At 42.1% G+C, this 27,344-nt stretch overlaps 1 protein-coding gene across 1 annotated transcript; it reads left to right on the top strand.

The window, feature by feature from the left end:
• Positions 1-9,668: 9,668 nt before the first annotated feature.
• Positions 9,669-27,075, top strand: slc1a5 (solute carrier family 1 member 5). The gene is made up of 8 exons (XM_084063843.1): positions 9,669-10,359; positions 18,811-18,853; positions 18,966-19,034; positions 20,111-20,277; positions 20,999-21,232; positions 23,135-23,329; positions 24,078-24,212; positions 24,716-27,075. The coding sequence occupies exons 1-8, from the start codon at positions 9,815-9,817 to the stop codon at positions 24,945-24,947; spliced, it is 1,620 nt and encodes a 539-aa protein (XP_083919969.1). The 5' UTR covers positions 9,669-9,814; the 3' UTR covers positions 24,948-27,075.
• Positions 27,076-27,344: the final 269 nt, after the last annotated feature.

The following is a 27,344-nucleotide window of genomic DNA, read 5'->3' as shown; positions in this document are numbered from 1 at the left end:
GGAAGCAGCTATTAATAATTGACTAACGTAATGGCTTATTATTTGACCAGCTTGTGCTGATGTGTATTTTACTGTCTGACAAATAAGACAGGAAAAGGAGTGAGGAAAGACTTGCAACACAAGTCTTTAGTTGGACTCAAAACAGGGATGTTGCAGATATGGCTCATGCACATGCATAATAATAACTAAACTGGATCCATTGGAAAACAGACTCTTTTTTCCTTTTTCTGAAAAGTAACTGTTTGAACATACGCTTCACCGAACAGCAACGATATTGTAGATCCAATAAAAATACCTGAGCTGCTGGGAAACATGGGGCATAGCACAGGGGGAAAACACCATTATTTTAAAGCTATAACACATGGGCAAATGGAGGGACATAAAGTTTTCTACAACATATATACAGGCAGAATGAACGCATCTCTCTGAAACCTTTTTTTAAAACCTCAATAGGCCTACTTAGACAAACGGACATCAGTTGCAACTGTACGTTCTTTTTTTCACTCTACACCAAATCTCTTCACCAAAAATAGCAGATGTACAAGCTTATTTTAGGCTATTAACATTGAATTTGCATGATTTCTCTGCAATAACCAGTGGCTCTAATTGTAGCTGCTAAATTTGTGATAAATACAAGTATTTGGCCTCATGCATTCAGAGTTAAACGAGTCTTGAATCCAGCAATTAGTTTTGGAAACAAATCCAGAAATACCAGAATCATTGAAACAAAGTTATGTAAACTATTCAACATGAATTAGGTTTCACCATTACATTTATTACATTACATTAATATCCTGAGACCCAGAGATTAAAAGGCCCACCTTTAAATGTTAGGCTTATGAGAGCTTACCACTGCTTCAGCCTTCAAGCCCTGCAGCAAGCCTTCCAAGGAAAGAAAAAAAAAAACAGCAATGTAAGCAAAATATGTAAGGGTGGGGTGTAATGGTGTAATGTTCATGACACATAAATTGTTCTCTTTGAGGAATAAAAAAAAAACTGCATTTGTAGCAATTATGTCCAATAAACTGCAGCCTTAATTGTAGCAGCTGAATTGTGGTAAGAAGAATCATCTAGTCTAAATTCAATAAATTATTATAGAGATGAATCCAGCCAATCATTGAAAACCAAGGTGTGGGTGTGTGTGTGTGTGTGTGTGTGTGTGTGTGTGTGTGTGTGTGTGTGTGTGTGTGTGTGTGTGTGTGTGTGTGTGTGTGTGTGCGTGCGTGCGTGCGTGCGTGCGTGCGTGCGTGCGTGCGTGCGTGCGTGCGTGCGTGCGTGCGTGCGTGCGTGCGTGCGTGCGTGCGTGCGTGTGTGTGTGTAGTGGAAAATCCAGCTTCAGCAACCCGAATTCCTTTACTAAATACATCCCGTTTTATTTCAGCGGTTTCCAAAGTGGCGTCCAGGGATCCTCAGGAGTTCATGAGGAGGTTCTAGCAAAATGAGAATCAGTTTAATTTCACTGTTTCACTTATTCCTGTATAAGTCTATTTAAAGATATATTTTTGAGACAAGACGGGGGTCAGACTCAAACCCAGGTCCTCACACTGACAAGCATGCATATGGCCAGTGCACTAACTAGCTGAGACACCAGACAAACTAAATTCTGTACTAAATCTAAATCTAATCAACTAACGCTTCTATTATGGGGGTCTCTGGCACAAACGCTTTTCAGGTGGTGGTCCGCATCCTAATAAGTATCAATTTGGGGGTCCTTAATATGAAAACGTTTGAGAACCACTGTTCTATCTTCCTATATTAAAATTGGCTTAAGGGAGGACAGACCGCTGGTCACACTCATGTCACCATGACTCGGCCATAACCATATAAGGACTTTCCGATGCAGCCACGCCCAATGGAGTGTGATGACTAACCTCAATGTGTCGTCATGGCATCAGGCGCAAACAAATCAGCAATCTCCATATATGGGCATGAAAGGGACAAGGACAGACAGATACAGAGATCTCCATATATGGGCAAATTGATCGTATCGGCGGTGCGACATAGGTGTGAGGCCGCCCGAACCTCTAGTGTAATAAAGATACTACCAAAGAGCTGATTCTACTATAGTATTATATATTTCCAAATAAATGTACTCTTTCGTTGAATTATACTATATTTCATACTCTTGGAATATCTGTTTATCGTCAGAAATTCCCCCTGTGTTCTTGCATCACAACCCATGCTTTTGGGAGAGTTCAGCACCCCTTACCTCAGTGTTCTTTGTGATTATGAAATGACAGACAGAGAGATCTGTAAGCACTGTAAATGTGTAAATGCTTCACAGAGTCCCCTCCTGTTCATATGGAGCTCTAGGGGATCAGACAGGGTTTAGGGGCTTACTTGTCACCTGTGGGTCACTGCCGTTGCAGCCAGACATTCTCTGGGAGCAAAACAGTTCAACTCCGGATACTGTGTAGAGATCCACTTTTTACTCTCCATTAAAACTCCATTAGAAGTAAAACGTTGATGTAGTAAACTGAGGGTGAAATGTACAGCATCAATGCTTGATGAATACATAATAGGCTCTATGCACAGCAGCCATATTATCACTTCCTTCACAGGTGTTACCAATGATACTAATGAAGGCTCTGTTCCATTTAGTGTAGCACAGTGGTTTCCACGACCCCATAACTCACCTGTAAGGGGCCATTTGGAAGCCCATGAGGGTCCCTGGACCCCAACTGTAGACCCACTGGTGTAACAGAGTGTTTCCAGTGGGCCAACATGCACAACATCAGCACCCTGACTCTGTTTGACCAGAATGGAACAGAGCCTTCATTAGTATCATTGGTAACACCAGTGAATGTCTTCATAATATGGCTGCTGTGAATAGAGCTTATTATATCCTTCACAAGTATTTTTTATGAACCATATGGTGCCTCTGTAGCAGCTTTTTGTGTAGAACTCTAGTGTTGCATTTCCCCCAGTGAGTATTAGCCTGCAGTCACAACAAGTGAGAGGAAGGGAGGCATTCCCGGATAGTTTGATTAACTCAGGCTATCTAGTTTCCTTTCACGGCTCCCCTCCTCTTTCAGTGTTGACAATGGTCCTGCCTCTCACCTGTTGATCCCATCACACCTGACACTGCTGCACATGGAAGCAGACTTTTTCTGTGTCCCATTTTCTGAGGTCACATGATGGGGCTATCTCCTTTCTGTCTGTGCTGTTTGTCTAGCTCTGGTTGGGTAAGGGGATAGCACACCACACCAGACCCATATAGACATAACTGTACCAGTGCAATTCTACCGTATCTAATCTGACTGATACTGTATGTGTACCCTACTGTATTTAGATCATCTTTTCCTTTCAGGAGAACATCTACTGTATATGAGTGACTCTTCTGCACTTTAAAGCGAATATACCGGTAGCATAAAAATCAGTTTACTCACTTTAACCCCATAGGCTAGTTGAAAATAGCCGATCTACAACCTCACAACGTGTCGCATCACAATATGTGAACTGCAGTCGCATACACGCACTCACGCACACAGCTAATGTTGATGAAACCTTGAAAACCTAGTTAAATCATCATGTTTGAAGGTGAAGCATGCAGCTACTGTTTTGTTAATCTTGTTCCCATTTTTATCTCTTTCCCACAAAGTGTAAAAGCCTGGAAAAGGACTAATGCCGAAAGCGGCTTACCAGAAGTACAGGAAATACAGGGCCAAGTCTCTTTCTAGACAGACGTGTTGGCTCCTGCTTCCGCCTAAAAGTCTGTACTTCTGAAGCTCTTAAAATGAGTCGAAAATATAGTGGATGTCCCGTCTTCCCCCCACTTCCTTTTCGCCTGTTACAAGCCTATCTAGCTTGCAGAACATTTCTGGTAGGCAGTTACAGGTAGCTTTTCCATGTAATGGTAAGTAGAAAATATATTTTAACCATTTAAACTCTTTTCTGACCGGCGTTCCTTCGGTGTCTGTACTTCAGGTGTCTGCCCCCCTCCTTTTCCCCCTCAACAAATCTGTTTGCCCCAAATAGCCGATCTACACGCTTACAATGCGCAGCATTGCCATGTGTTGTGAGCTTGTAGATCTTCTATTTTGGGGAATGTTTGCCTATTATGACACGCCTAGAATAGGGATGCTAGAAAATACATAGCATCATGATTGGTCCTTCTGGTCTGAAGAGCAGGTCAATTTTTACTGTTCTCAACTTTCACCGGGCGGAATTACAGACTCGTAGCAGTGGTTCTCAAAGTGGGGTCCAGGGACCCTCAGGGTTCCTTGCGTGGATTCCAAATGGACCCTTGCAGGTCTGTAACTCATTTCAACTCATGTGAAGGGTTCCATTTGTACACTCACAGAGTCCTTGAAATAACTAAAAAGCTTCAGAACCTGAAACTGAAATATTTGAAGACTGCGGAAGAGATAGTCTGGCTTTAGGGACTACATGTTGTCCAGCCTACTGGCATTTCCTGTAACCCTGTCCTCTACTTCCTGTACGTCCGGTTAGACATTTTTGGCAGCATTTCTTGTCCAGCCTACTGTCTTGCCAGTAAACAGATGGTAATGGCCGCCTGCCAGCCGGTCCTCCCTTAAGCCAATTTTAATACAAGATAGAACAGTGGTTCTCAAGGACCCCCAGCTTGATATGCATTAGGCCACGGACCCCCATTTGATACAATATTTATCTCTGGCATGATGTACGTTTATAGCCTGACATTGAAACTGTTATTATGGCAACTGTTTGCCACTGCTGTACATTTTTGTCATTAATATTCTCTACTACTACGTAGAAGAACTAATATACTTTACAACATTTTGCAATACATTTGTTTTTGAAAGACCTGTCGATATTATTTTACAGATTTCAATTGACAGGGAACTTCAGACTTCAGTGTGTGTGTGTGTGTGTGTGTGTGTGTGTGTGTGTGTGTGTGTGTGTGTGTGTGTGTGTGTGTGTGTGTGTGTGTGTGTGTGTGTGCGTGCGTGCGCGCGTGTGCGCGCGTGTTGACATAAAGGCGTCAGAGGCAGACAGATCCTCTGCCTGTTTTCATATGCTCAGGGGAGACCCCGCTTCAGGTTTACGCAGCAAACCCACCCATCAAACCCATCTGTGTGTGTGTGTGTGTGTGTGTGTGTGTGTGTGTGTGTGTGTGTGTGTGTGTGTGTGTGTGTGTGTGTGTGTGTGTGTGTGTTTTCATAGAGAGCCCCCCCCCGCCTACCTGAAAAACTCCCACAGCTCTCTTCTGCCTGCTGGTTTAAGCTGGTGAAAGATGTACTCTTTCACAAAGCAACGCACCATTTGACAGAAACACACTGCCTCCAGCAAACATCACACACAGTCGGAGAGAACAAAGCACACGCTTGAGATAACAAGCTCAGGTCAGAGAGGACGGCTTCCAGCAGCACTGAATCCTCGCCCTGTGGACATTCCTTGGTGTCAAAGACACTTTTCCCACAAATGTCCACTGACGAGTACATGTAATAAGGCCATTGATTGTTGTTTTAACGTAAGCTAACCTCAGCCTATTGGGGAGCCCTACCTACGCAGAGCCGTTTAACTATTAGAGGCCCCTGTTACAGACAACGAGAACATGTCTCTCTTCTTCCGATTTGTCAATTCGTGATCCTTTATTGCAGGGGTCTTCAACGGGGGGTCCGGGACCCCTAGGGGGTCCTCAGAGTTACTACAGGGGGTCCGCCAAATCTTTGTGATATGATTTTCTCTTTTACATATACCACTTGAACCCTTAGCATCCCTTTTCTGAGGAGAACTTTGGCCAAAAAATAGCCGATCTACAAGCTCACAACGCCTCGTGCTGCGAGGCGTTGTGAGCTTGTAGATCGGCTATTTTTGGCAAAGAGTTATAGGTGTAGAGGGAAAAAAAGAGAAGCAAAAGTTTATCTGAAACACACTTTTATACAATATAGAGGGGGTCCCTGCTTCGTCTCTCTCTCAGCTAGGGGGTCCTTGGCCTGAAAAGGTTGAAGACCCCTGCTTTATTGTCATGTCAGATTTTGCAAGTACAGAGACTCAAATTCTTGGGTGTTTAAAAATATATTTATGTGTACAATTATTATTAATATTATTTTTGGGGCTTTAATGCCTTTATAGATAGGACAGTAGACTGACAGGATATGGGGAGTGACACGCAGCAAAGGTCGTCGGGAACGGGATTCGAACCCACGACACGCTGTCAGCCTGGCATTGCAGCTTAAGGGTGCCTGGGCCGCCACGCTGCGGCCCAGGCACCCTTAAGTAATATGATATCACTTTGTGTGTGGGATTTGTTTAGATAATGTAAATACTGTGTAGTGTGTGTAAGTTTCTGTGCGAGGAGGTCCTGCCTTGACAAATGTACATGTGTGTATGTAGTGCCACTGTGATGCCAATGCCATTGGCCATAGGGAGTTATGAAAATGAAGGGCCAGGTGCATTATAGAAATGCAATATAGCCTTTCATATTGTTTATCTCCTTCACACTCTCCTCTCAACCACTCTTTGCTGGCACTCCATCGTTGGATCAGGCATAAATCAGGTGATACAGGAAGGCATGCTGTGCACATGCACATTGTTGAAAACCCACACATGTTACTATTTTGAGGAAACACTTCGTGTTGAGGGAGGTGGTGTAATTGCTGTCCTGTGATTGGTTGATTTCAACCCTTTGTTGAACCCTTTGCACTTCATTCTGACCCTTTTAACACTGTTTTTGTCAGTTGTGCATGTGTTTTTAAATGTGCGCTAAATGTGCATTGCTGTCAAAGGAAACATTCTGTTACTTGTGAGACAGACAATAAGTCTGGTCTTGAATCTTGAAGACAGACCATTACTGTCCTTACTGCTTTCAGACAAGCTCACAGATGTTTCCTCACTGTTATTGCTATGCTTGATCTTTTAGATGCACTTTCCTTTGATGTTATACATTCAACAATATCAGCATTCCATGTTGAATTGGCACTTGTGAGGAGAACAAACAAACACACAGGAGGATGCAACATCAGAGGACAGTGGCAGCCACAGCTGTATACAGTCAGAGTTCTTCAGCTCCATTTCTCAGACATATTGAACTGTGCCCACTTCTATTGGTCAGACAGTCCCGTACAAGATACGGTTGGATTGTTGTGCACCTTCATGATCCCTGGAGGATGAACCCAGCTGATTTTGCTGACCTATTGGTGTAGTCTAGTAGTTTGTAGGGAGTATACACTCATTATAATGTACCTGCAGGACAGCCGCTCTCACGCTGAATTCTCACTGCTATTTCCACCCTGCTGCCTGGCTTGTTGTGGGAACTAAGTAAACAATAGATAGTGGTTAACCACCCAGGCACCAATTGTCCGGTGCAGGCTGCAACAAAACTGACTCATGGCGGCGGGTAAGACACAATATACAATTTTGGTCAATCAGGTCAGTTAAGGTTACGGGTCATCATAGCCAAACTCAAAGGCCCTCCCCACATTTGCAGTGCTCAGTAGGACACAGAAGACACAGAGTGAATTTCATGAATGGAAGTGTGAATGAAGGAGAGGAGATGGCTTTGCCTGTGGATTTGATTTTATTGCAGTTATACTCTACCTGGTATTTGCTAAACAAAATGCCATAAAGCTCCCACAAAACGATATTGTCATATATATTTTTGCACATGGTATCCTGCAATACTCTATATAGATATGGCATATAGCACATAGGCTACACCACTGAGGTGACCCCAGCCTTTACGCTATCGTTGCTCTTAGGTCAAAAGTTCCACTTGCACACAAGATATGGCCTTGAAACTTGCTGAGCACATTCATATGATAAACCTGTATTGATCCCCGTGGGGAAATGCAGGTGTCGACTCGTCGGTCTGACTGAGTTAACATATGTATATAAAATACTTATACATTTACGCCTATGGTTGTTTGAAAGATGCTCTGGAGCACAGGGTACATTGAGAACTGAGACTGTGAAGAACATACAAAATGTGTTTGTGAAAGTATATGCTACTGTCTAAGGCTTATATGAGTTATATCTACAGTATATGTGCTAATACAGTTTTGTCTTTTTGTACTGCTTTACAAAGGCAAAGAGTCAAAGAATGTAGCTTTTGAAAGAGTATCGTTTGGAAGATAAGAGTTAGAATGATGCTCTTTGTAAGTTTTTCTGGATAAGAGCAAATCCCTAAATTCTAAATTGTAGAACCCTCTCTCATTGTCTCCGCCAGGCCGAAGGCATGGCCGCAACGGGTCTTTCAGATTTTTCATATTCCATCCTGATTGGCTAAGATTGTCTTCCAATGTTTGCAGGAGTGCTCTGTTTTGAACAAAATGCCTCAAATAATGCAGCGCGCGGTTTCCGTGGAATTTCCCGTGGGTTTCACATTCCCACTAGGACTAGGCCAAGGAAGAAATGCCACTTGAAATTTTTCAAATCAGCCTTTGTATGTAAAGGCTGATTTGTATGCACACTCCCTAAAGGCCAAGGAAAAACCTTTGCCCTGCATTTTTCACATCTGCCTTTTATAGCGCCACCAGGTGGCCGACTTATGTAAAACAGATTTTTTTAAATATTACTCCTGATTTTATACAAATTTCACGCACATCGGTTTGCACGATCTCTATAGTCATGTGACCGAGACAGATCAGTTTGATTTTTAATATTCCATCCTAATTGGCTAAGATTGACATCTAAATTTTGCAGGAGTGGGCCGTTTTGAACAAAAAGCCACAAATCATGAAAGCAGCTCCGATTACGGTGAAACTTTGCCCACACATTCGTTGTGTTGTTGAGATACCCTTTGCCCTTTGAGGAACATGTTGAGGAACAAATGCCACCCTTTCAAAATTGCCCTATTAAAGCGCCACCAGGAGGCAGATTTTTGCGAAACTTTTTTTTGAATATTACTCCTACAACTTTTGTCCAAACATTACGCAAATCGCTACACATTATCTCTGTTGTCAAGTGATCAATGCCATCTGATTTTTCATATTCCATCCTGATTTGCGAATTCCGAACATTGCTGGCCCACAATAACCTACCTGACCTGGCGGAGACCTGTGCTCCGAGGAGCCCATTTTCTAGTTGTAGTGACATATGTGGTACTGGTCAAATTAGATGTTATTTACCTCAGATTAACCCTATACTCCAGGGGTCTTCATCAGGGGGTCCGGGACCCCTAGAGGGTCCTCAGAGCTACTATAGGGGGTCCGCCAAATCTTTGTGTGATAGGATTTAGTTTTTTTTACATTAACCACTTGAACCCTAGAATTCCTTTTCTGAGGGGAACATTAGACGAAAATAGCTGATCTTGTAGATCGGCTTTTTTTGGCAAAGAGGCTATAGGTGTAGAGGGAAAAAAATAGCAGACTAAGTAAAAAAAAAACTTTAATCTGAAACACAATTTTATACAATATAGAGTAGGGGGTCCCTGCTTCATCTCTCTCTCAGCTAGGGGGTCCTTGGCCTGAAAACGTTGAAGACCCCTGCTATACTCACATCCGTGTGTCATCATAATAATGATCAATCAACATAAATCAATCAATGAATCAATCAATCAGTGATGAATGATGATGATTGATTCAATGATGATGAATCAATGATGATCACAATCTGCATGAAAGGACTGTGTACTACTAGGTAGTCACACACACATGGCGAGTCCCTCCCCTTTCCTTTACGTCACCACAGGGGGTTGCCTTCAGTAGAGCGGCTGTGTCGTAGAGAGACAGATTAGTGCATGGGTGAAGCTTGGAGGGTGCGGCAGTAGTAGTACACGCACGCTTGTTCCGCGATTACGAGACGAGGTTTTTCACATTCACATTACAACTTAAGTTTCCTCGACGCCGAGTTTCTGTTTCCCGTTTCTTTGGACAACCAGGGGCGCGCGATCATGGCCGAGAAGATCGACATGGAGGAGGGGAAGGCGTCCAACGGCGACGCGCTCCTCGAGGAGCCGGCGGTGGCCAACGGGCTCAACAAGGACCACAAGGGCAGCAAAGGCGAGCCGCTGTCCCAGCGGGTCCGGCGGATCGTGATGGCCAACCTGCTGGTCATCCTCACCGTGCTGGGGGTGATCATCGGGGTGTTCATCGGCCTCGGCGTGCGCAACATGGAGCTGAGCCGGACGCAGGTGATCTACGTGGGCTTCCCCGGGGAGCTGCTCATCCGCCTGCTGAAGATGATCATCATCCCGCTGGTGGTGTGCAGCCTGGTGTCCGGCGCCGCCAGCATCGACCCCAAAGCCCTGGGCAAGCTGGGCGGCTATGCCATGCTGTTCTTCCTGGTCACCACGCTGATCGCCTCGGCCATCGGCGTGGTGATGGCCCTGGTCATCACCCCCGGGGCGGTCACGGGGGCCAAGCCCAAGGTGGCCGGGCTGGACGATGAGATCCCCCAGGCCAAGGAGGTGGTGGACTCTTTCCTAGACCTGATCAGGTAAAATTATCATCATTATTATGATTATTGTGTCATTAAGTGAGGGAAATACACATGTGACCAGCTGGATGACATGGAACAAAGACACCTACCTGCCCCCCACCCATCCTCCATCCTCTGAGACAATGATTAATACAGAGTTTTAACACGTGGCGAACCCACCCCCCCCACCTCAACACAACATGAATGTCAAAGGGTTCAAGTGAAACTAGCGTGATAATGGTATAACACCTGTATTTCTGTGCGTTTTGCCTGAATAGATGCTTGATTGAACAAAATAAACAAAAGACCCGCCACTAGATAGTTGAGACTTTTAGATGTTTTAACAGTAGGACCCTATTTCATGTCTGTTTTAGTCGGTGTCAACATTCCATATAAGGTTCATCAAGTTGACAAAGTAGTTATAATAATAAACTTTATTTGTAGGTCTGTAGCGCCTTTCGTGACATCAAATGCAGCCCAAAGTGCTTTACATAAAAAATAAAGGAAAAAAAGCCACAATATCAAACGTTATCACTCTTTTACATGGCTACTGTGTGTGTGTGTGTGTGTGTGTGTGTGTGTGTGTGTGTGTGTGTGTGTGTGTGCTTGCTGTAAGGACAGATCTTGGTTGCATCAGCTGAGCCATGTGTTACGTCAAGGTTTTAATTCCTTCCGGACGACAGACAGGCTCCATTGGCATTGTGACGTCACACACCATATTCTAGCAGACCTGCCAGAGTCAATCTATAAATAATTCAGTTTTATGTTCATATCTCTGTTCTGTTAGAGACCCATATGGTAGTTTCAAGATCATACACGTGTACGAAGGAGTTCAGTGTGTGAGCTGCTGTGTCATAACAACAACTGGGCTACGTAGAGTAGAGACCTCTCAGTGCCTCTCTCTGGCTGGGACAGCCCACTGTTATGTCAAAAGCAGATGTCAAGGAGGCACATTCAGTCCATATTTTTTGCTTAAATCAGCTTGAGCAAACATTGTAGTTTGGTATGATTTTTCTAGCTGATGACATATGCTGTGTAGAGAATGGCTGAGACACGATATGCCTGCATTACATCTGTGCAAGCTTATTCAGTTGTAATAGTCTTCGGGTGTTGTAATAACAACAAACATGTTTGCATCAAACTGTTTTTTAAATGGCCCAAACAATGGTTTTATTGCCATTTCAAATGTCTGATGTCGGGAAACATCTATTAACCTTCCTGTCTACACTGGGAGACAGGCTACGCATTTCTCAACCACTATTGATGGGTGTTGTGCAGTTTCCAGTTGTCTTTTGTTTTGATCTAGACAGCATGTTACACTTAGATAACATGGCCACTGAAATTCCCTGGAGGTAGCATTTCAAAGCCTACATGAATCTCACAAATAGAGCTACGGATTAAAGCAGCTCTTTGTGTGAGTTTCTTGTGCAACAGCTCAGCCAGGCACCATGTTGCCCAAATAAAGCAGTAACTGAATGGAAACATTCCACAGCGCAGATGTTCAGACAGAGTAGCACTAGTTTTCTTCCATGTTGTGAAGGGCTCATGGGTGGAATAATGGTCTCAATACTGCCTAACCCTGATGAAGACCTAATGTGGGTCACAAGTTAACGAGTTGGTAATTTTAAATACACATTGCCATGTTGTAAAAAAATGTTTTTCCACAAACTACAATACTACTTGGGTCATTTTGAAGGGGACTTTAATTTTACATTTCTGATTAAGAGCATACAGTATTTCCCCCATGCAATGAGCGAAGACCTAGCAGCACCTCTACTCCATCGTGTTCAAGTAGCTCTAGTTTTCTGTTAATATAGTACTCAACTTCACATTGTCTTACTTACAGGTGCAAACACACCATGGATATAATACATTACTGTGTGTTGTTTTGTTCTCGAACATTTGCCCAATGAGCCACAGATTGCCCTAGATATCCTTGGCTAGCCATTTGATTAGTTTAATACGTGTAATGAGCCTATAGCCTACTCTTCTGTCAGATGATTTCTGGGGAAAGAAAAGCCTGTTCTGCTGCCAGATCTGAACATAAAGAGCCTGACCTGTGTTCCCTTCAGGTAGATTAGAAAGCAGCCTAGTGTAGATTTAGCAGCCTCCACACTGTAGCCATTGTTTTGTTTATAATGTGCTGAGGGTCTCATTTACTCCATAACATAAGCCATGCACAGGTTATTTACTGAGAATGTCTGCCACATGGTCTGTTTTTCCCCCCTCTTTTTTTTCCTAGCTCATTGGTGGAGGCACATTAGTGGTTTAGTAACTCTACTCGTAACTTTGTATGGAACTGGGTATGGGTCATAATTGACAACACAGACCATAAACTAACACAACTATTTACCCCTAACTGAGATTCACCTCTGTTGTAGTTCTATAGTGTGTTTTCACCCTATTCCACTACACCTGCCTTTTGTCCATATACAATGAGCATTCCTCAATACATAGCTTGTGTAGGCCTTGTATTAGTCAAAGTAACTAGACCATACCCGGTCGGCGCAGCACAGCCGTGGGGGGATATGCGCACATGATCTGGCAACCCGGGAGGCAGTTCGTCCCATAGCTGGGCAGCCCCGTAACCATGGCGACAGTGTTTGACACAAAAACGCTAATAAGAAGCTGAGATTTGATGAAATTGAAAAACGGGCTTCACAGTTGTGTTCAGATGGTAATGGTCAATGGCTGTGTGCAAAATCAGAGCAATTGGTCCAGCCAGTGGGGAGAACCGGGTAGCTTCACCACCACTACACCACCACTACAAACGCACAGAGGTTACTAGAATTATAGTAGGATACGTCCTTCTGCCTTTCCATCCGTCCACCATTTAGTCCCTGGCAACATTCTGTATCTCAAAAACTACTGACTGGATTGCCAATGCCATGGAATTTATTATGCACCTTCATGATCGCCAGTTGATGACCCCTATTGATTTTGGTGACTCACTCAATGGCCTTTCCTGGAGACTAAATCTCATTTTGCACCCATTTTATTCCCAGGCAAGATATCTTAAACTAAGAAACACACAAACTACTTGATGGATTGCCATGGAATTGGCTGTGTACTACCTAGCATGTAGGTCCTACATGCTCCCCAGAGGATGAACCATACTGATTTAGGTGATCCATCAGCCTTTCTCTAAATTAGGCCAAAACTCAAGCACACAAGATATCTCTAAATCGAATGGACTGATTGACACTTGAAAAATTAGGTGTCTGACTATCTAGTAGTTTAAACTGCCAGATGTAGAGCAGTCATGCTGCAAGGTTAATGGGGCAAAAAACTAGACAGATTAACATGACATAATGATTCACCCTTAATGTTTAATACTTGCTATTGTTTACTCTTTTGCAGGTAAGATGCATTTCAAACAAGAAGTATTTGACCCCAAATCGACACCTCCCATTAGGCAAGGCATGGTTGTGAGTTTTGGTTGATAAAGATTATCTGTTCTGACAGACACTTTGAAGGAATAGTCTAGAAACCTAGTTAAGAAATGGCGAGAAAGGTACTGTCCTCAAACCCCCCAGCAAGACAGGTTAATGTGTAATGATACCGTCCAGAGTTTCTTTTAAAAGACTAGACTTGGGTCTGTATTGTTTGGAGGACCGTAGCTAGCCGTGCTCTGATGTTTTAGTGTCTTTTGGCTCTCATGACCTCAGTGCTTTGAGCTGGATGCACGTGGTGAAGCATGCTATTCTAAAACCGAATTATTAGTAATTTTGAGACTGTGCAGAGTGCACTGCAGACCCACTGCCACCTGCGTATCAAGAGTCACACACACACACACACACACACACACACACACACACACACACACACACACACACAGATACTGTCCCCGTCTAATTGGGTGGTGTTGAGCCTCGTGTGTCTTGTGAGCGTTAGCCCTCTCAATCAGTGTTTAAAACGTTTTGGCAACAAAGACCGGAGGGGTTTTGACCGTGGAGCTGTGTGTATCACAGTGGAAACTAAGGGCCTTCTCACTAAGCGTAAACACACTCTCCATTTTTCCTTTTAACCACATACCCATGATGCACAGCAGCGCACAGCGTAATGACTTAACTATACACACACACAAAAACATAACCTAACCTCTTACACGTTCCAGCGTACCTTTATCTGTGGCACTTTTAATCTTTGTGAGAATGAATGGTCTCCTCAACACGTGGCATGTGTTTGTGTCACTTTATAAAGAAGGATGTAGAACTTTGGAGCCCCGCCCCACAGGTCCTTGTTTAGTTTTCATATCTCCCATCGCCTGCCTTCTGTTTGTTCTTCCACAGGGAACCATGCTGTCACATACACAGCAATCTTGGGGATTGTTGAACAAGCAATACTTCCTAGATAAAAGTCACATTGACAGCAAATGTCAATGTGTGTGAGTTAACACAATGCGGATGTACCCAATGTGTCATTTGACAGATGCTTTAACCCATTAAATCCGGGAAAGCATCTGTGTCATTTTAGTAGTTAAAGGTTCTATGACATTCATTTTCCCTTTTTTTATTTTCTATATTTTTTGGGGGGTTTTATGACCTCAATTACACCCAAAAAATCGAAACTTTGAACATTCAGTGGATTTTCTGTGGTCTGGGGTTTTCTGAATAATTAGGCTGAAAAGTAATCTGAGCTTGGCCCTTCGGCAGTGAGGTCACAGCCGATTAATCCCGCCCCCTCTCCTCCTCGCCCCTCCCCTCCCCTATCCTTTCCTTTGGGGGGGCGGAGCAGAGGCGATGATTGACAGGCAAAATCTCTCACCAGTGACACCCGCAGGCAAAGATTTCTTTTTTTCATTGCAGTTGAAAAGGCTTTAGAAATGTGAGAGAAAAACACCTGCCATGGATGAATGGAGTGGAATTTTTTGTTAAAACTTTCTATACACGTTTGACATTTGTGCAAATATGTATTTTTTAACAGAACACTTTTTGCCATGTAAGTATAGGGTTTGTTGCATCATTCATGCCCAAGCCATCTTTCTCCTTCCATTATATCAATGTTATGTAAGGGACATAATCACAGGCACAGTGTGAATAGAGACTGAAGTTGAATAATGAGGCCATTACATTATCTGATTGTGTTCGTGTAAGATCTGTTTTTCTTCTGATCTTATTTCTATATAAGATCTGATCGTATTTCTTTATTTGTTTTGGTCATACAAACTTTGTGACAATGACATTGCGTGAATGTGATATGTCAACGCACTCGACTGCAGGTTGATCCAGTTAGACCAGTGTAAGGGCAGCTGCCCCCCCCCCCAACACACATAGAAAGAATGAAATGAAATAGCCTATTCATTAACAGAGTGCAGTAGCGAGGTTAGAAACCAGAGAAGCTCCGCCCTGGGCCCAGTCAAACAAAAGCGTGATTAACCCATTAAGACCGGGGACGCGTCTGTGTAATTTTAGATTTCTTTGGCTATTCAAAAATAGCAGATCTACAAGCTCATAGCGCGGCACTCTGTGCTATTTTTTGTGAAAAAAATATTTTTTATATTTTTTTTTCAAAAAAACTTTTGGTTTTAGAAAACATTTTTAGAATCGGCCTCAGGTCTTAATGGGTTAATATATAATCATTTAACCTATTGCATTAACACATTAAAAAGCTTATCAACAGAGCTTACTTAGCAAGTTCACACTTGTAGGTGTGATGTGTGCATGGGATAGATAGTGCTATGCATGTCCTAAAACCAGTGTTATCAGGAGTAGGGGAAAATGTGGGACCCTCGCTGTCAACAAAACAACCTGGTCTTGCCGTAGTATTGAATGAGTTCAGTTCAGCAAGAGAGAAAGGGATGAGAAAAAATATGCAGGCATGAAAATTGGCACTTCTCCTATGATGACAGTCAGGTGGGTGCTCGGTACAGGGTTGGCGCCTATACTGTAGTGTAGTGTACAGTGTGCACGTGCTGCTGGGGAGGTGTAACACCATGACTGGATGTCGTCAAAGAAATTAAACACTCAAACCTTCAGAGACCCATTATAAACAACACTCCCATGATACCCATCTCATACCTTGTCACATTGTGAAGGATTGTGACAGTATGTGTGCAGGGTGTTGTCAATGCATTCCTCAACCATTCCATTTAATAGACCAAATGGCCATTATTCCCATTAATGTATTAGTCAAACTTTAACTCAAATTAAAAAAAATGTCGAGGGTTTCCACATAAGCACAATGTTCTGAGTGTATTAAAGGTAGCTCAGCGTTAATGAGGGAACGCTTGGCATAGGCAATGCTTCCAGAAGAGGTAGAGTGAATCTATTTGTATAGTTTGTTTTTCAGTGAGTAGTGTACAGTCGCTGAATGTTCCTGTTAAACACTGTGGATGTGTTTATTTGTGTTTTTCAGTGGTATAGCTATAGCATACTGCCACTGAATGTTCCTGGAAAACGCCATGGATGTTTTTATTTAGGTGTGACATCAGATATGCCAGGTAGTCGTGACTCAGCATAACAGGGACGTGGAATGGGTGGAGACACACATTGACATACTTAGACACTGTGCACTTGCACAGCATTTACAAAAATAAATATTCCAGTTGTGATATGGAAAGTGTACGCAACATGCAAACAGATTTCCTGGGGGCAATACAAATATGACTTGCTAAATATTTACATTTGCTAAGTGTTTACATGTATGCAGTGCGGTTTTTCTTCCTTTTTTAGGTTTTATTTTATGTATTTGTGAATGATCTTATCATTTAACATCTGACTTTTTATGACTTATGATGAACATTAGGCTACTGTTTATTATGCTGCTATTTGGAGTGGGTTGCCACCAATCACATTTTGATTGTATTCTGAATGCAATGACAATAAACATCTTGCCTTGTTCAGATTGAATACAAAAGTGTTCTTGACCATCTTGCAAAAAGATGCTAGTCTCTTATATTTTGGAACTTATACAAAGAATGTGGCTGCTAAGCTATTAGCATACTTATTAACAACATGTCTCATATAGATGTAAAAGTGCTATTTAAAGGTCAGACAATTCTAAACTCATGCATGATGAGAGCACCAGAATGTTTAAAGGAGCTACACCATGAATTTAAAAAATAATAATAATATTTAATATCATATTGTTTATGTCCCTCAAACGTTTTTCAAAAGGTTTGAGCCTAAATCAAGCCTCAGATATACTCATTCCAACTAACTTCTCTCTGGCTTATAAAGCACTTTCACCTGCAATACCACATTGTCCTGTTTGGCACGGGGCGCTATTGAGCCAGTTTGTATGCATGTTATGTCCTGGTTCTGTGTGGAAAAAGTAAAAAATAAAAATATATATATATATATATTTTTTTATGTAAAAAAAAAAAAACTTTTTTCTTTTTTGGTTAGAACTGAAAAACGGGAGGAATTGTTCCCAGACATGACGTAGGCAGGGGGAACAAATCTGACCGACTGTTTTCAGACCAATTTACATAAAAACCACAGATAGCCTATGAAAGCCTGCATGCTCGAAGTCGGGTATTTGTTGGAACAGAAGAGAGGTGGGGGAGACCAAAAACACACAAAAATGAAGAAAAAGTTAAAATTCATGGTGTAGACCCTTTAAGCAGCCCTATAGGTCTCAAAGTGAGTAAAAGTATTATTTTTTATAATTTACCATTTTTGTAAACCTCTTAAAGCATACACTGTACATGACTATTTGTGCCAGTTAAAGGGGTGATATTTATGAAGACATTTGAAAATAGTTATTTTATCACAAATCTCGAAGCCTGTCTTTTTTTAGGTTTTGTCATGTCCTATGCAGAACAAACAGAATGGGTATGTGCTGTTTACCTGCGGTTCCTTTTTATCCCATAATCATGTGATGTTTAATCCCCATCTATAATGGAGATGTCTGACATGTATTCAGGTCAAAGGAAGTAATTTATTTAGGCTAGCAAATGTATACTATGAATGAATGGAGTGGCTTATGGAAATCCTTTGGATTCTAGACAAGAGTATGCACGAACATCCAAATATCTGGGCAGGTAGCCAGGTACTGAACAGAATTTAGGTAGTCCATAAGAGAAACACATGGCTGGACTGTGGCCCAATTTGGAAACTTTCGGGCACACGGGCACTTAAAATCCATTTAATCCATCATTACTAGAAACCTATTGTACTGGTGAGGATGGGGGTACGTCGAGTTCATTGAGTTCTTGAGGCTTTTGATGTGAGCCAGGAACTGTACTTGACTGTTTGTATGTGTGTAATTCTTAAGTAAACACCTCAGCAGCAGTCTGTCTAGTAATTGGGGTCTCTATGGGTAGGAGGCCAGGTCTTTAGGGATGTTAATCCAAGTCAGTACTATATCGAGGTCAAACCAAGAGAGGATTAATAGTAAAATTCTCTCAGTTATTTCCACATGATAAACCTTGTGATTCAGATCTCGTGAACCACCGCTGATGCCCAAAGTCCAGCACATGAAGGGTTCAGAAACTGAATATACCTCTTATTTTTTTCCCTGCAGAAACATCTTTCCCTCCAACCTGGTTTCTGCTGCCTTCCAGTCGGTAAGTTGTCTCTGGTGACGTGACAATTTCATATTGTATATCTGACATTTGACAAATAATTTTAAGTAGATTTGACTACGCTAAACTTTCAATCCTTTGTTTTGTTTGGTAGTATGCCACGAGTTACAAGCTGATTACCAGGAATGGCACAAATGGACAGCTCAACGTCACCGTTGAGAAGGTAAACGAGAATGAATACTGCAAGCTATTTAACAGACATACAAAAGGCCATGACATTTCGGTATCACAATATCCCACCACCGTAAAGGCCCTGGTTCACGACCTGTGAGCTCATTGTGTTTGCTCCATTGCCGGGTTTGGTCCCGCATTGGAACAAACACAATTGGTAGTGTTTGAGGAGGAGGCTGACAGGACATTGTGTCTTTTACGCTGCATTGCATTAAGGGAACTGGGAACAATTGAAGATGCCGTGAACCTCCACATGTGTTAACGCTGTTCTGTTGAAAAGATGTGGCTGGTGACGCCATGTGGATCGGCGGAGGCATGTGGTTGTCTCCAAACTCCCAGACCAACAGTGGTACTTGGTAGTGACAGGGATCGTAGTACACGTGGGGGAATTGGCAATGACTAAAATTGGGAAGAAAAGTAGTGCAACTGATTTTTTTTGGTGGTGGCCAATTTCAGCCAATCAGGAGAGAGTACCCACTTTTCAGCTTCAGTTTTATAGTGTTCCAGTTCCAATTTTGTCTGCTCGTGTTATCACTTCCAATTTCACCCGTTTATCTTGTGTCCTGTATAAGTTCTCTCTCCTGATTGAATAAAATTGGTATCCCGACCTGAAAATGCATTGGAGCAGGGAGACTCCTGATACTGAACAAACACTCTATTGCTATCAGAATATGTTAAAGATAATTAACAGAGCTTTTAATTAACATTCATTTTAACTAAAACAAAAAATAAAAGATAAGGAAAAAACCTAAATACCCATAGCTTGCGGGCTATAACCATGGCGACGATAGATCTCATAGACCAAACTCTGAATCTCCGGTGTTTACATAATGGTCAATGCCTGTGTGCAAATTCAGATCAATTGCTCCAGCCACTGAGGAGAACCAAGCAAGACAGACAGAGTCTGTCTGTCTGTCTGTCTGTCTGACTGACTTTCCTAAAATTATATAGGAAGATATTGTTCAGTATATTACACAACATAATGACAGATTATGACAGAGCCAATATATTGTTATATTGGCATGCTTTTGTCTGATTGTCTGTAACTGAATATGTTTATGTGTCCAGGTGCCCTATGGATATGACCAAGACGGCATGAACATTCTGGGTCTGGTGGTGTTTGCCATTGTGTTTGGTGTGGCTTTGAGGAAACTTGGAGAGGAAGGAGAGATCCTCATCAAGTTCTTCAACTCATTCAATGAAGCCACCATGATACTGGTGTCTTGGATCATGTGGTAAGCCCCGCACCGTTCCATCTTCTACTGGACGTACTGTATATGGTATATACAGTCACATTTGCGAAGAATAATTGTAGAACATATATGGGCTGTTTAATCGGACAAATATTGAGTCCTTATACAAAAAACTCTAGTCAAGTACTCTAATCTGCACAGTTTATTATGACGTTATTAATTTTTAGCACTTGCTGAAAAGGATTTAAGTTACTGAGTGAAGACTACTGTTGTTTATTTCAGTGCTGTTTGTGGGTTTTACACTGACATTGTAATGCTGTTCCTTTAAGTCTTAAAGCCACTATTGGCAGAGTTTGTTGCAGATTTCAATTAAAACACTGTGGAAAAACACTGTACAAGACTTTAAAGTTGCTAGTTACTGTATTACTCTAAATACAACCGTTGAGACAGATTTAACTGGCTTTTAATTATACAATGACTTTAAGGTAACGTTGCCAAAAATGTTCAGTTACATTCTGTAATGTGTGGACAAAACATGAACCAACGTAATACATTTAAAAAAAGAAAAAAGCAATTTTGAGAAAAAGCCTCAAGGTTTTTGTAAACTATTTCCAATGTTGACAGTGACATACAGTGACACTGGTATGGTCCTTTTCAATAGGATAATAATGAATACGCCTTACCATTGACGCATAATAATTATACATTGCACTCCCCTTAATTCTCTTTCTTCCTATGTCCTGTTCTCTCTGTCTCTTCCCAGGTATGCCCCTCTGGGTATTATGTTCCTTGTAGCGGGTAAAATTGTTGAGATGGAGGACGTTGCCACGCTGTTTTCCAGTCTGGGAAAATACATAGCCTGCTGTATCATTGGCCATGCCATTCATGGCATCTTGGTGCTGCCGGCGATTTACTTCATCATCACCAGGAAGAACCCCTATTCCTTCTTGTGGGGGATATTCACTGCTCTGGCAACCGCCTTTGGTACCTGCTCTAGGTAACTTTCCTCTCATCTACACTGTTGTTGTTGTCTCCAGACAAACCACACGTGTTTGTGCTTTATCTCTACTATGGCTGCGTAACATTGGAATATTTTCTATACCTGGGATTCGATACCCGTGTATTGCATATTTATATAATATATACCAGGGGGCTCTTTTGTGTTGCAGAGCTTTTCATTCAAACCTTTATTTATGCTCGAGGTGTTCTGAGGCTACGCTCATTATCTGTGTCGATGAGTTTATGTAAAAGGCTCTATTTACAGCAGCCATATTGTAAGACATTCACAGGTGTTACCAATGATACTAATGAAGGCTCTGTTCCATTCTGGTCAGACAGAGTCAGGGTGCTGATATTGTGCATGTTGGCTCACTGGAAACACTCCCAAATGGCCCTTTACGGGTGTGTAACTCTGAGAGTGTAGAAATGGAACCAAATGGACCTTACCGGTCCATTTGGTTCCATTTGTACACTCTCAGAGTTATGGGGGTCGTGGAAATCTGAAATTCAAAAATCTGAGAACTACTGTGCTACACTAAATGGAACAGAGCCTTCATTAGTATCACTGGTAACACCTGTGAAGGAAGCGATAATATGGCTGCTGTGCATAGAGCCTATTACAAACAACAACGGTAAACAACAATAAGACAAACAGACAGGAGGACATAAAAACAGTAAAAAATACTAAATAGACTAAAGACAGTTACAGATGGATACACACTGGTGTACCTCCCAATGGAAAAACGTTTTTTTAGGAAGTACTGTACCTTTTTGTTTACCTCCCTCCAAATATACATCTGGGTTCCAAGCAGGTATTGTGCCTAGGCTACTGCACTAGCGACTCCTACTGGTTGGTGGGGGCATCTGTTTGGCAAGGAGTGGAACTGGCAGGATGTTGTTTCCCCACACATGTTACGCCCTCCTGATGAAACTGGTTAAATAAGAAGGTTCAGAGTGCTGGGCTGGGCTATTATTCTCTTATTGTAAATAAAAAGGTTGTCAACACCCTCCCCAGTACAACAGTAAGGATTGCCAGCGACAGGGATCGTATATTGTAGTAGTGCACTGTTCATGTTAATATGGCTGCACAGCAGCCATATTAACATCCTTCACAGGTGTTATCAATGATACTAATGAAGGCTCTGTTCCATTTAGTGTAGCACAGTGGTTTCCACTACCCCCATAACACACCCGCAAGGGGCCATTTGGAAGCCCATGAGGGTCCCTGGACCCACTGGTGTAACAGAGTGTTTCCAGTGGGCCAACATGCACAATATCAGTACCCTGACTCTGTTTGACGGGAATGGAACAGAGCCTTCATTAGTATCATTGGTAACACCTGTGAATGTCTTCATAATGTGGCTGCTGTGAATAGAGCCTATTGGCAGAATGACAGAAATTGAGGATGGAAAAAAAATATGTCAATTTAGATTAGCCAGCAGTCAAATCCGGATCAGTCTGCTCAGTGCTCACCCTAGCTATACATTTCTAACAGCTGTCAAGTGCCGAAGGTCGGCTCTGTGCATAACTGTGTAGTCGCAGGTTTTCAGAAGGTGGCATGCCCGTTTGCTATTCCAGTTCATTTCCCCATAGCTTTGTTTGATTAGCTCAGCAGCAGATTTGAACCAGAAGCACACCTTCTGAAGTCTGGGACTACGGTTATCCACACAGTCTATTGACACACACACACAGAATGCTGTGATGTTCGATAACCCAGACCTACTATACACACACACACACACACACACACACACACACACACACACACACACACACACACACACACACACACACACACACACACACACACACACACACACACACACACACACACACACACACACACAGAGCCTCTGTCTTAGACTATTCATCTGCTTAACGTCTTTGTTTTTCTCTGTAGCTCTGCCACCCTGCCCCTGATGATGAAGTGTGTGGAGGAGAAGAACGGGGTGTCCAAACACATCAGCCGTTTTATCCTGCCCATCGGTGCTACAGTCAACATGGACGGAGCCGCGCTCTTTCAGTGTGTGGCTGCCGTGTTCATCGCCCAGCTCAATGACATCCCTCTCAACTTCATCCAAATTTTCACCATACTGTACGTACACACACACACACACACACACACACACACACACACACACACACACACACACACACACACACACACACACACACACACACACACACGTGCACGCATGTACAGGGCAGTGAGATTGAAACACCACCTCAAACACAAACCGAGTCACAGCCTCAGACTTCAGAATTAACAGCGTTAAGGTCCTCACACAGGGGCGATTTTTTCATGCGAATAATACGCTTTTTTAAAAAACCTTATAAAGTCAATGGAAGCGTACATGGAGCGAAAAAGCGAAGCGAAAAAGCGTATTTTAATTATTCGGAACGAGTCCGAATTTTGCGTATGTTCGCATATTCGCCCGGTGTGTAACCACCTTTAAGATAAGACAAAGCTTTATTGATCCCCATGTGGAGGTTTTTGTTGTAGCAGTAACAGCTGCTGTTGAAGTCGTAGCAGCAACAGCTGCTGTTGAAGTCGTAGCAGCAACAGCAGTAAGCATGAAAGACAGGATGGTGTATCTGCACTGGTTTCTGAGCGATTATACAAGCTATCACCAGTGAATATATGCATGAATATACATCTATGGTCAATATGGATATACGGACAGACTATCACAAGTGAATATGAGACTGATATAACGATTCACTTGTGTACCGGCTGAATCCATTTCATATACTTTGACTCCATACTGAACATGCATGTTCGTTAGCATTGTTTTGATGTTGCGAGCGCCATGTAGCTAACTGTGTCCCTCTCCTTCTGTCAGAGTGACGGCCACAGCCTCCAGTGTGGGAGCGGCGGGGATCCCTGCAGGGGGTGTGTTGACTCTCGCTATAATCCTGGAGGCGGTAGGACTGCCCACCCATGATATCTCTCTCATTTTGGCTGTCGACTGGCTCGTGTGAGTATTTAATATCTCCTGTAAATGTTGTAGGGTTGCAACTATCGATTTATTTTCTTAGCAATTATTCTATCTATTACTTTTTCAATTCATTGAATAATCCATAAGCACGTTTATTTAATATAAAATATATTTATAAATGATATCAACAAATCAATTAACCACCGTTGGAGGTGCGACAGGCCCAAGGCCTAGAAGGAAGACCATACCTCTGTATGAAATAAAGCATTTAAAGTATTTTATATTGCGTCACAAAACGGTGTTAAAAAATATTGAAAATAGCTTATTTACAAACTCACAGCGCAGCTTGTAGATTTTCACTATTTAAAAGGGGGGATCGATTATTAATCAATTATTTTATTAGATTATCTTTGTAGTAATATATTAAATGGATTAGTTTGATTAACTGTTGCACCCCTAAAAGGTTGTGATGCTCAGACACAAACCAGCCACTCAACATGAGTAATGAATCTGGAGTCATCCTCTCGTCTGTTCCTCCACAGTGACCGTACCTGCACGGTGCTCAACGTGGAAGGCGACGCTTTCGGAGCCGGCATTCTGCAGCATTTTGTGGACAAAAGCGCCAAAAAAGGCGCAGAAGGCACGGAGCTGAGTGAGGTGAGGCTGGAAGACACCCCTGCGTCGGCCGCGCTCGAAGACTCGCCGCTCATTCAGAAAAAACGGGCAGAGGGGGACGCCTCGGCTCACCGCGATGACCGAGAATCCAACATGTAAGAAAGACAATGACTTTGCGGATGAACCCACCACCAACGCATTCTTGACCCTGCCACTTTGAAACCTTAGTTCTCTCTCTCGTTTCAATCTGCCATGAAGAAATGTGAGAGGCAGTGGCTTTTAAGTCTCTGATCTGGAAACATTAGTCTTCATATTTGGCATTTTATTGTTTCCGATTATTTTAATTTTATTTCAGATCCAACCTCTTCCTTTTTTTCCACCTTTCTTTTACTAGCCTTGAAGGCTTTGATCAGTCTGTTACTCCATGTTATTGCTAATGAACTACAATGCCTCTGAGAGTGGGTGAAGGTGATGAAGCAGTCACATACTCACAATTTATTTTATATCTTGCGACACACCAAATGAAGTTCAAATCTATTGGAAGTTGAACAAAGGACCTGTTTTTTTCTCAAGGGCTGAAGATGTAAACCAAACCCATCCATGCAAAGTGACCTCAGTACTGTGACAGGCATTGTGTTGCTGAAAGACTGTCCCGTGTCTGTTTTTCAACCTTCTGAGACCAAAACTCACACAGACCCAGCAAGTAGGAAGTAGATCATTACGCTGTTACCACACCTTTGTTTGTAAGATATTTTCCATGGAAACGAGCGCCCTTCTTTTTTTCCAACCTGCTGTTGTTGCCCTACGTACGTCCCAGATTTCCAAGCACAAAGGGTTTAAAAGCACAGTCCGCAATAAGAATGAACACTTGGGTTGTGTGGTTTCACAGTGTTAGGGTATCCTGCGGTAATATGGAATCTTGACGACGTCGTCAGCAACAGCATTTAAAGAACTCTGCCACAGTGTGTGTTACGTTTAAATCCCCTGGATATAATTGGCTCAACGATCGCAAATATCTCTTCAGCAGAAGCAGATAGTCGCTTGTTGATCAAGGACTTCAGTGTTTTTTAGTAAAGTCTGATTAGCAGAATGAATTCTATTCAAAAGTGCAACTAATTAAAAGCTAGGTTTATGTGGCCCAACAAAGTTCTGGGTTGGCGACGTTTCTCGTATGATGTCAGGTCAAATTAGGAGAATTTTTAACGGTTTCAGAAATTGGGTTACCGCCCAACTCTAATGTGTACATATGCAATTTTTAAGAAACAATATTCCCTCCACTACAAGGCTACCTCTATTGTCACAGTAGTGACAGTAGCTTGGGGACATATAGGTCAGGTTGTGACTGTTGATCTCTCAACAGCTGGAGGACTTTAAAGGCTAATTTATGCTTCAGTGAAAATGTTTCTTTGAACAACATTTCACTGCAAGATGATTTTGCCAAAGCGTAAACATCCTTAGAGGTGAAAGGGTGAGAATGTCTTGAATTCAGAGGTAAATATGAAAAGCCAGCTTTACCAGTTCTGATTATTTTATATTTTTATTTTTTTGGGAATTCATTATTTGTAGTAATTTGATAATACTTTTATATTTATTTCTGTAATGAAACTATCCAAAACAAATAAGACAGTGAGTTGTTTGGAGTATACCAGACCTCTCTGTACATCATTTTATCGCTTTGTCTCAAATGATTGTCACTAACACAATTTTTGTTTTATTTCTTTTGGACCTTTTTAAAAATGTTTTAAAATAATATTTTTGTGATCTGTTTTAGCCATTGCTTGGGGATAACTTTTTTTCTGTTGAGATTTTGACTTTTTGCTCATATGTGGTGTGTATGGATGGTACTGTATGCTTCTGTTCACAGACTTCTCTTGAAGTCTGTTTAGAGACTTGTTTGTGAGAACTTGGGAGAAATTGTTCATCTGTCAAATATCTGATAAATCACCAAAATCAAATAGACTAAGCACTATCACACATTACAAAATATTATGCTCTCTTGAAAGTCTAGCTTTTCATTTATTCAACCCATATAATGGGACATTGTTAAAAGTATGAATGGAGGCATATTGATTGTTTATTTTAAAATGATCGACTAGCTAATCGGAGATCTGACATCCCTTACTATTTACTCCATATTAATCGGGATGAAATGACAGAAACCTGTTTCAGGTGTGTAAGCTGGTGCAATCAATTCAAGCAAATAGTGCTTGCATCGATTGCATCTGTCCCTGAAGTTCATCTTATCTCCTCCTCCTTTAAGTTCAGAAAATAAAAAGTCATTTTTGTATTTGCTGCTCTGTGACTGTTTATTACAAACTCTTGCTTCATGGGAGCATAGATGAACCAATAATTACTTTGGTGAATGATAATGATTATTGCTTGTAAATAGTACGTATCTGTATACACAACAATTAGGACATGACACCAGTGGCGTACCCACCATAGAGGCAGGGCAGGCGGCCGCCTGCCCAACTAAAATCTAGCCTCCCCTAGAAAATAAAGTAAAAGACTGAAAAACAGGCAGTGAAAAAAATCCAAAGAGAATAGTGGCCGTCG

Source organism: Gymnoscopelus microlampas, assembly GCF_963454915.1.
Source record: "Gymnoscopelus microlampas genome assembly, chromosome: 8".
Lineage (NCBI taxonomy): Eukaryota > Metazoa > Chordata > Actinopteri > Myctophiformes > Myctophidae > Gymnoscopelus > Gymnoscopelus microlampas.
This window is presented reverse-complemented; position numbering and strand designations above follow the sequence as displayed.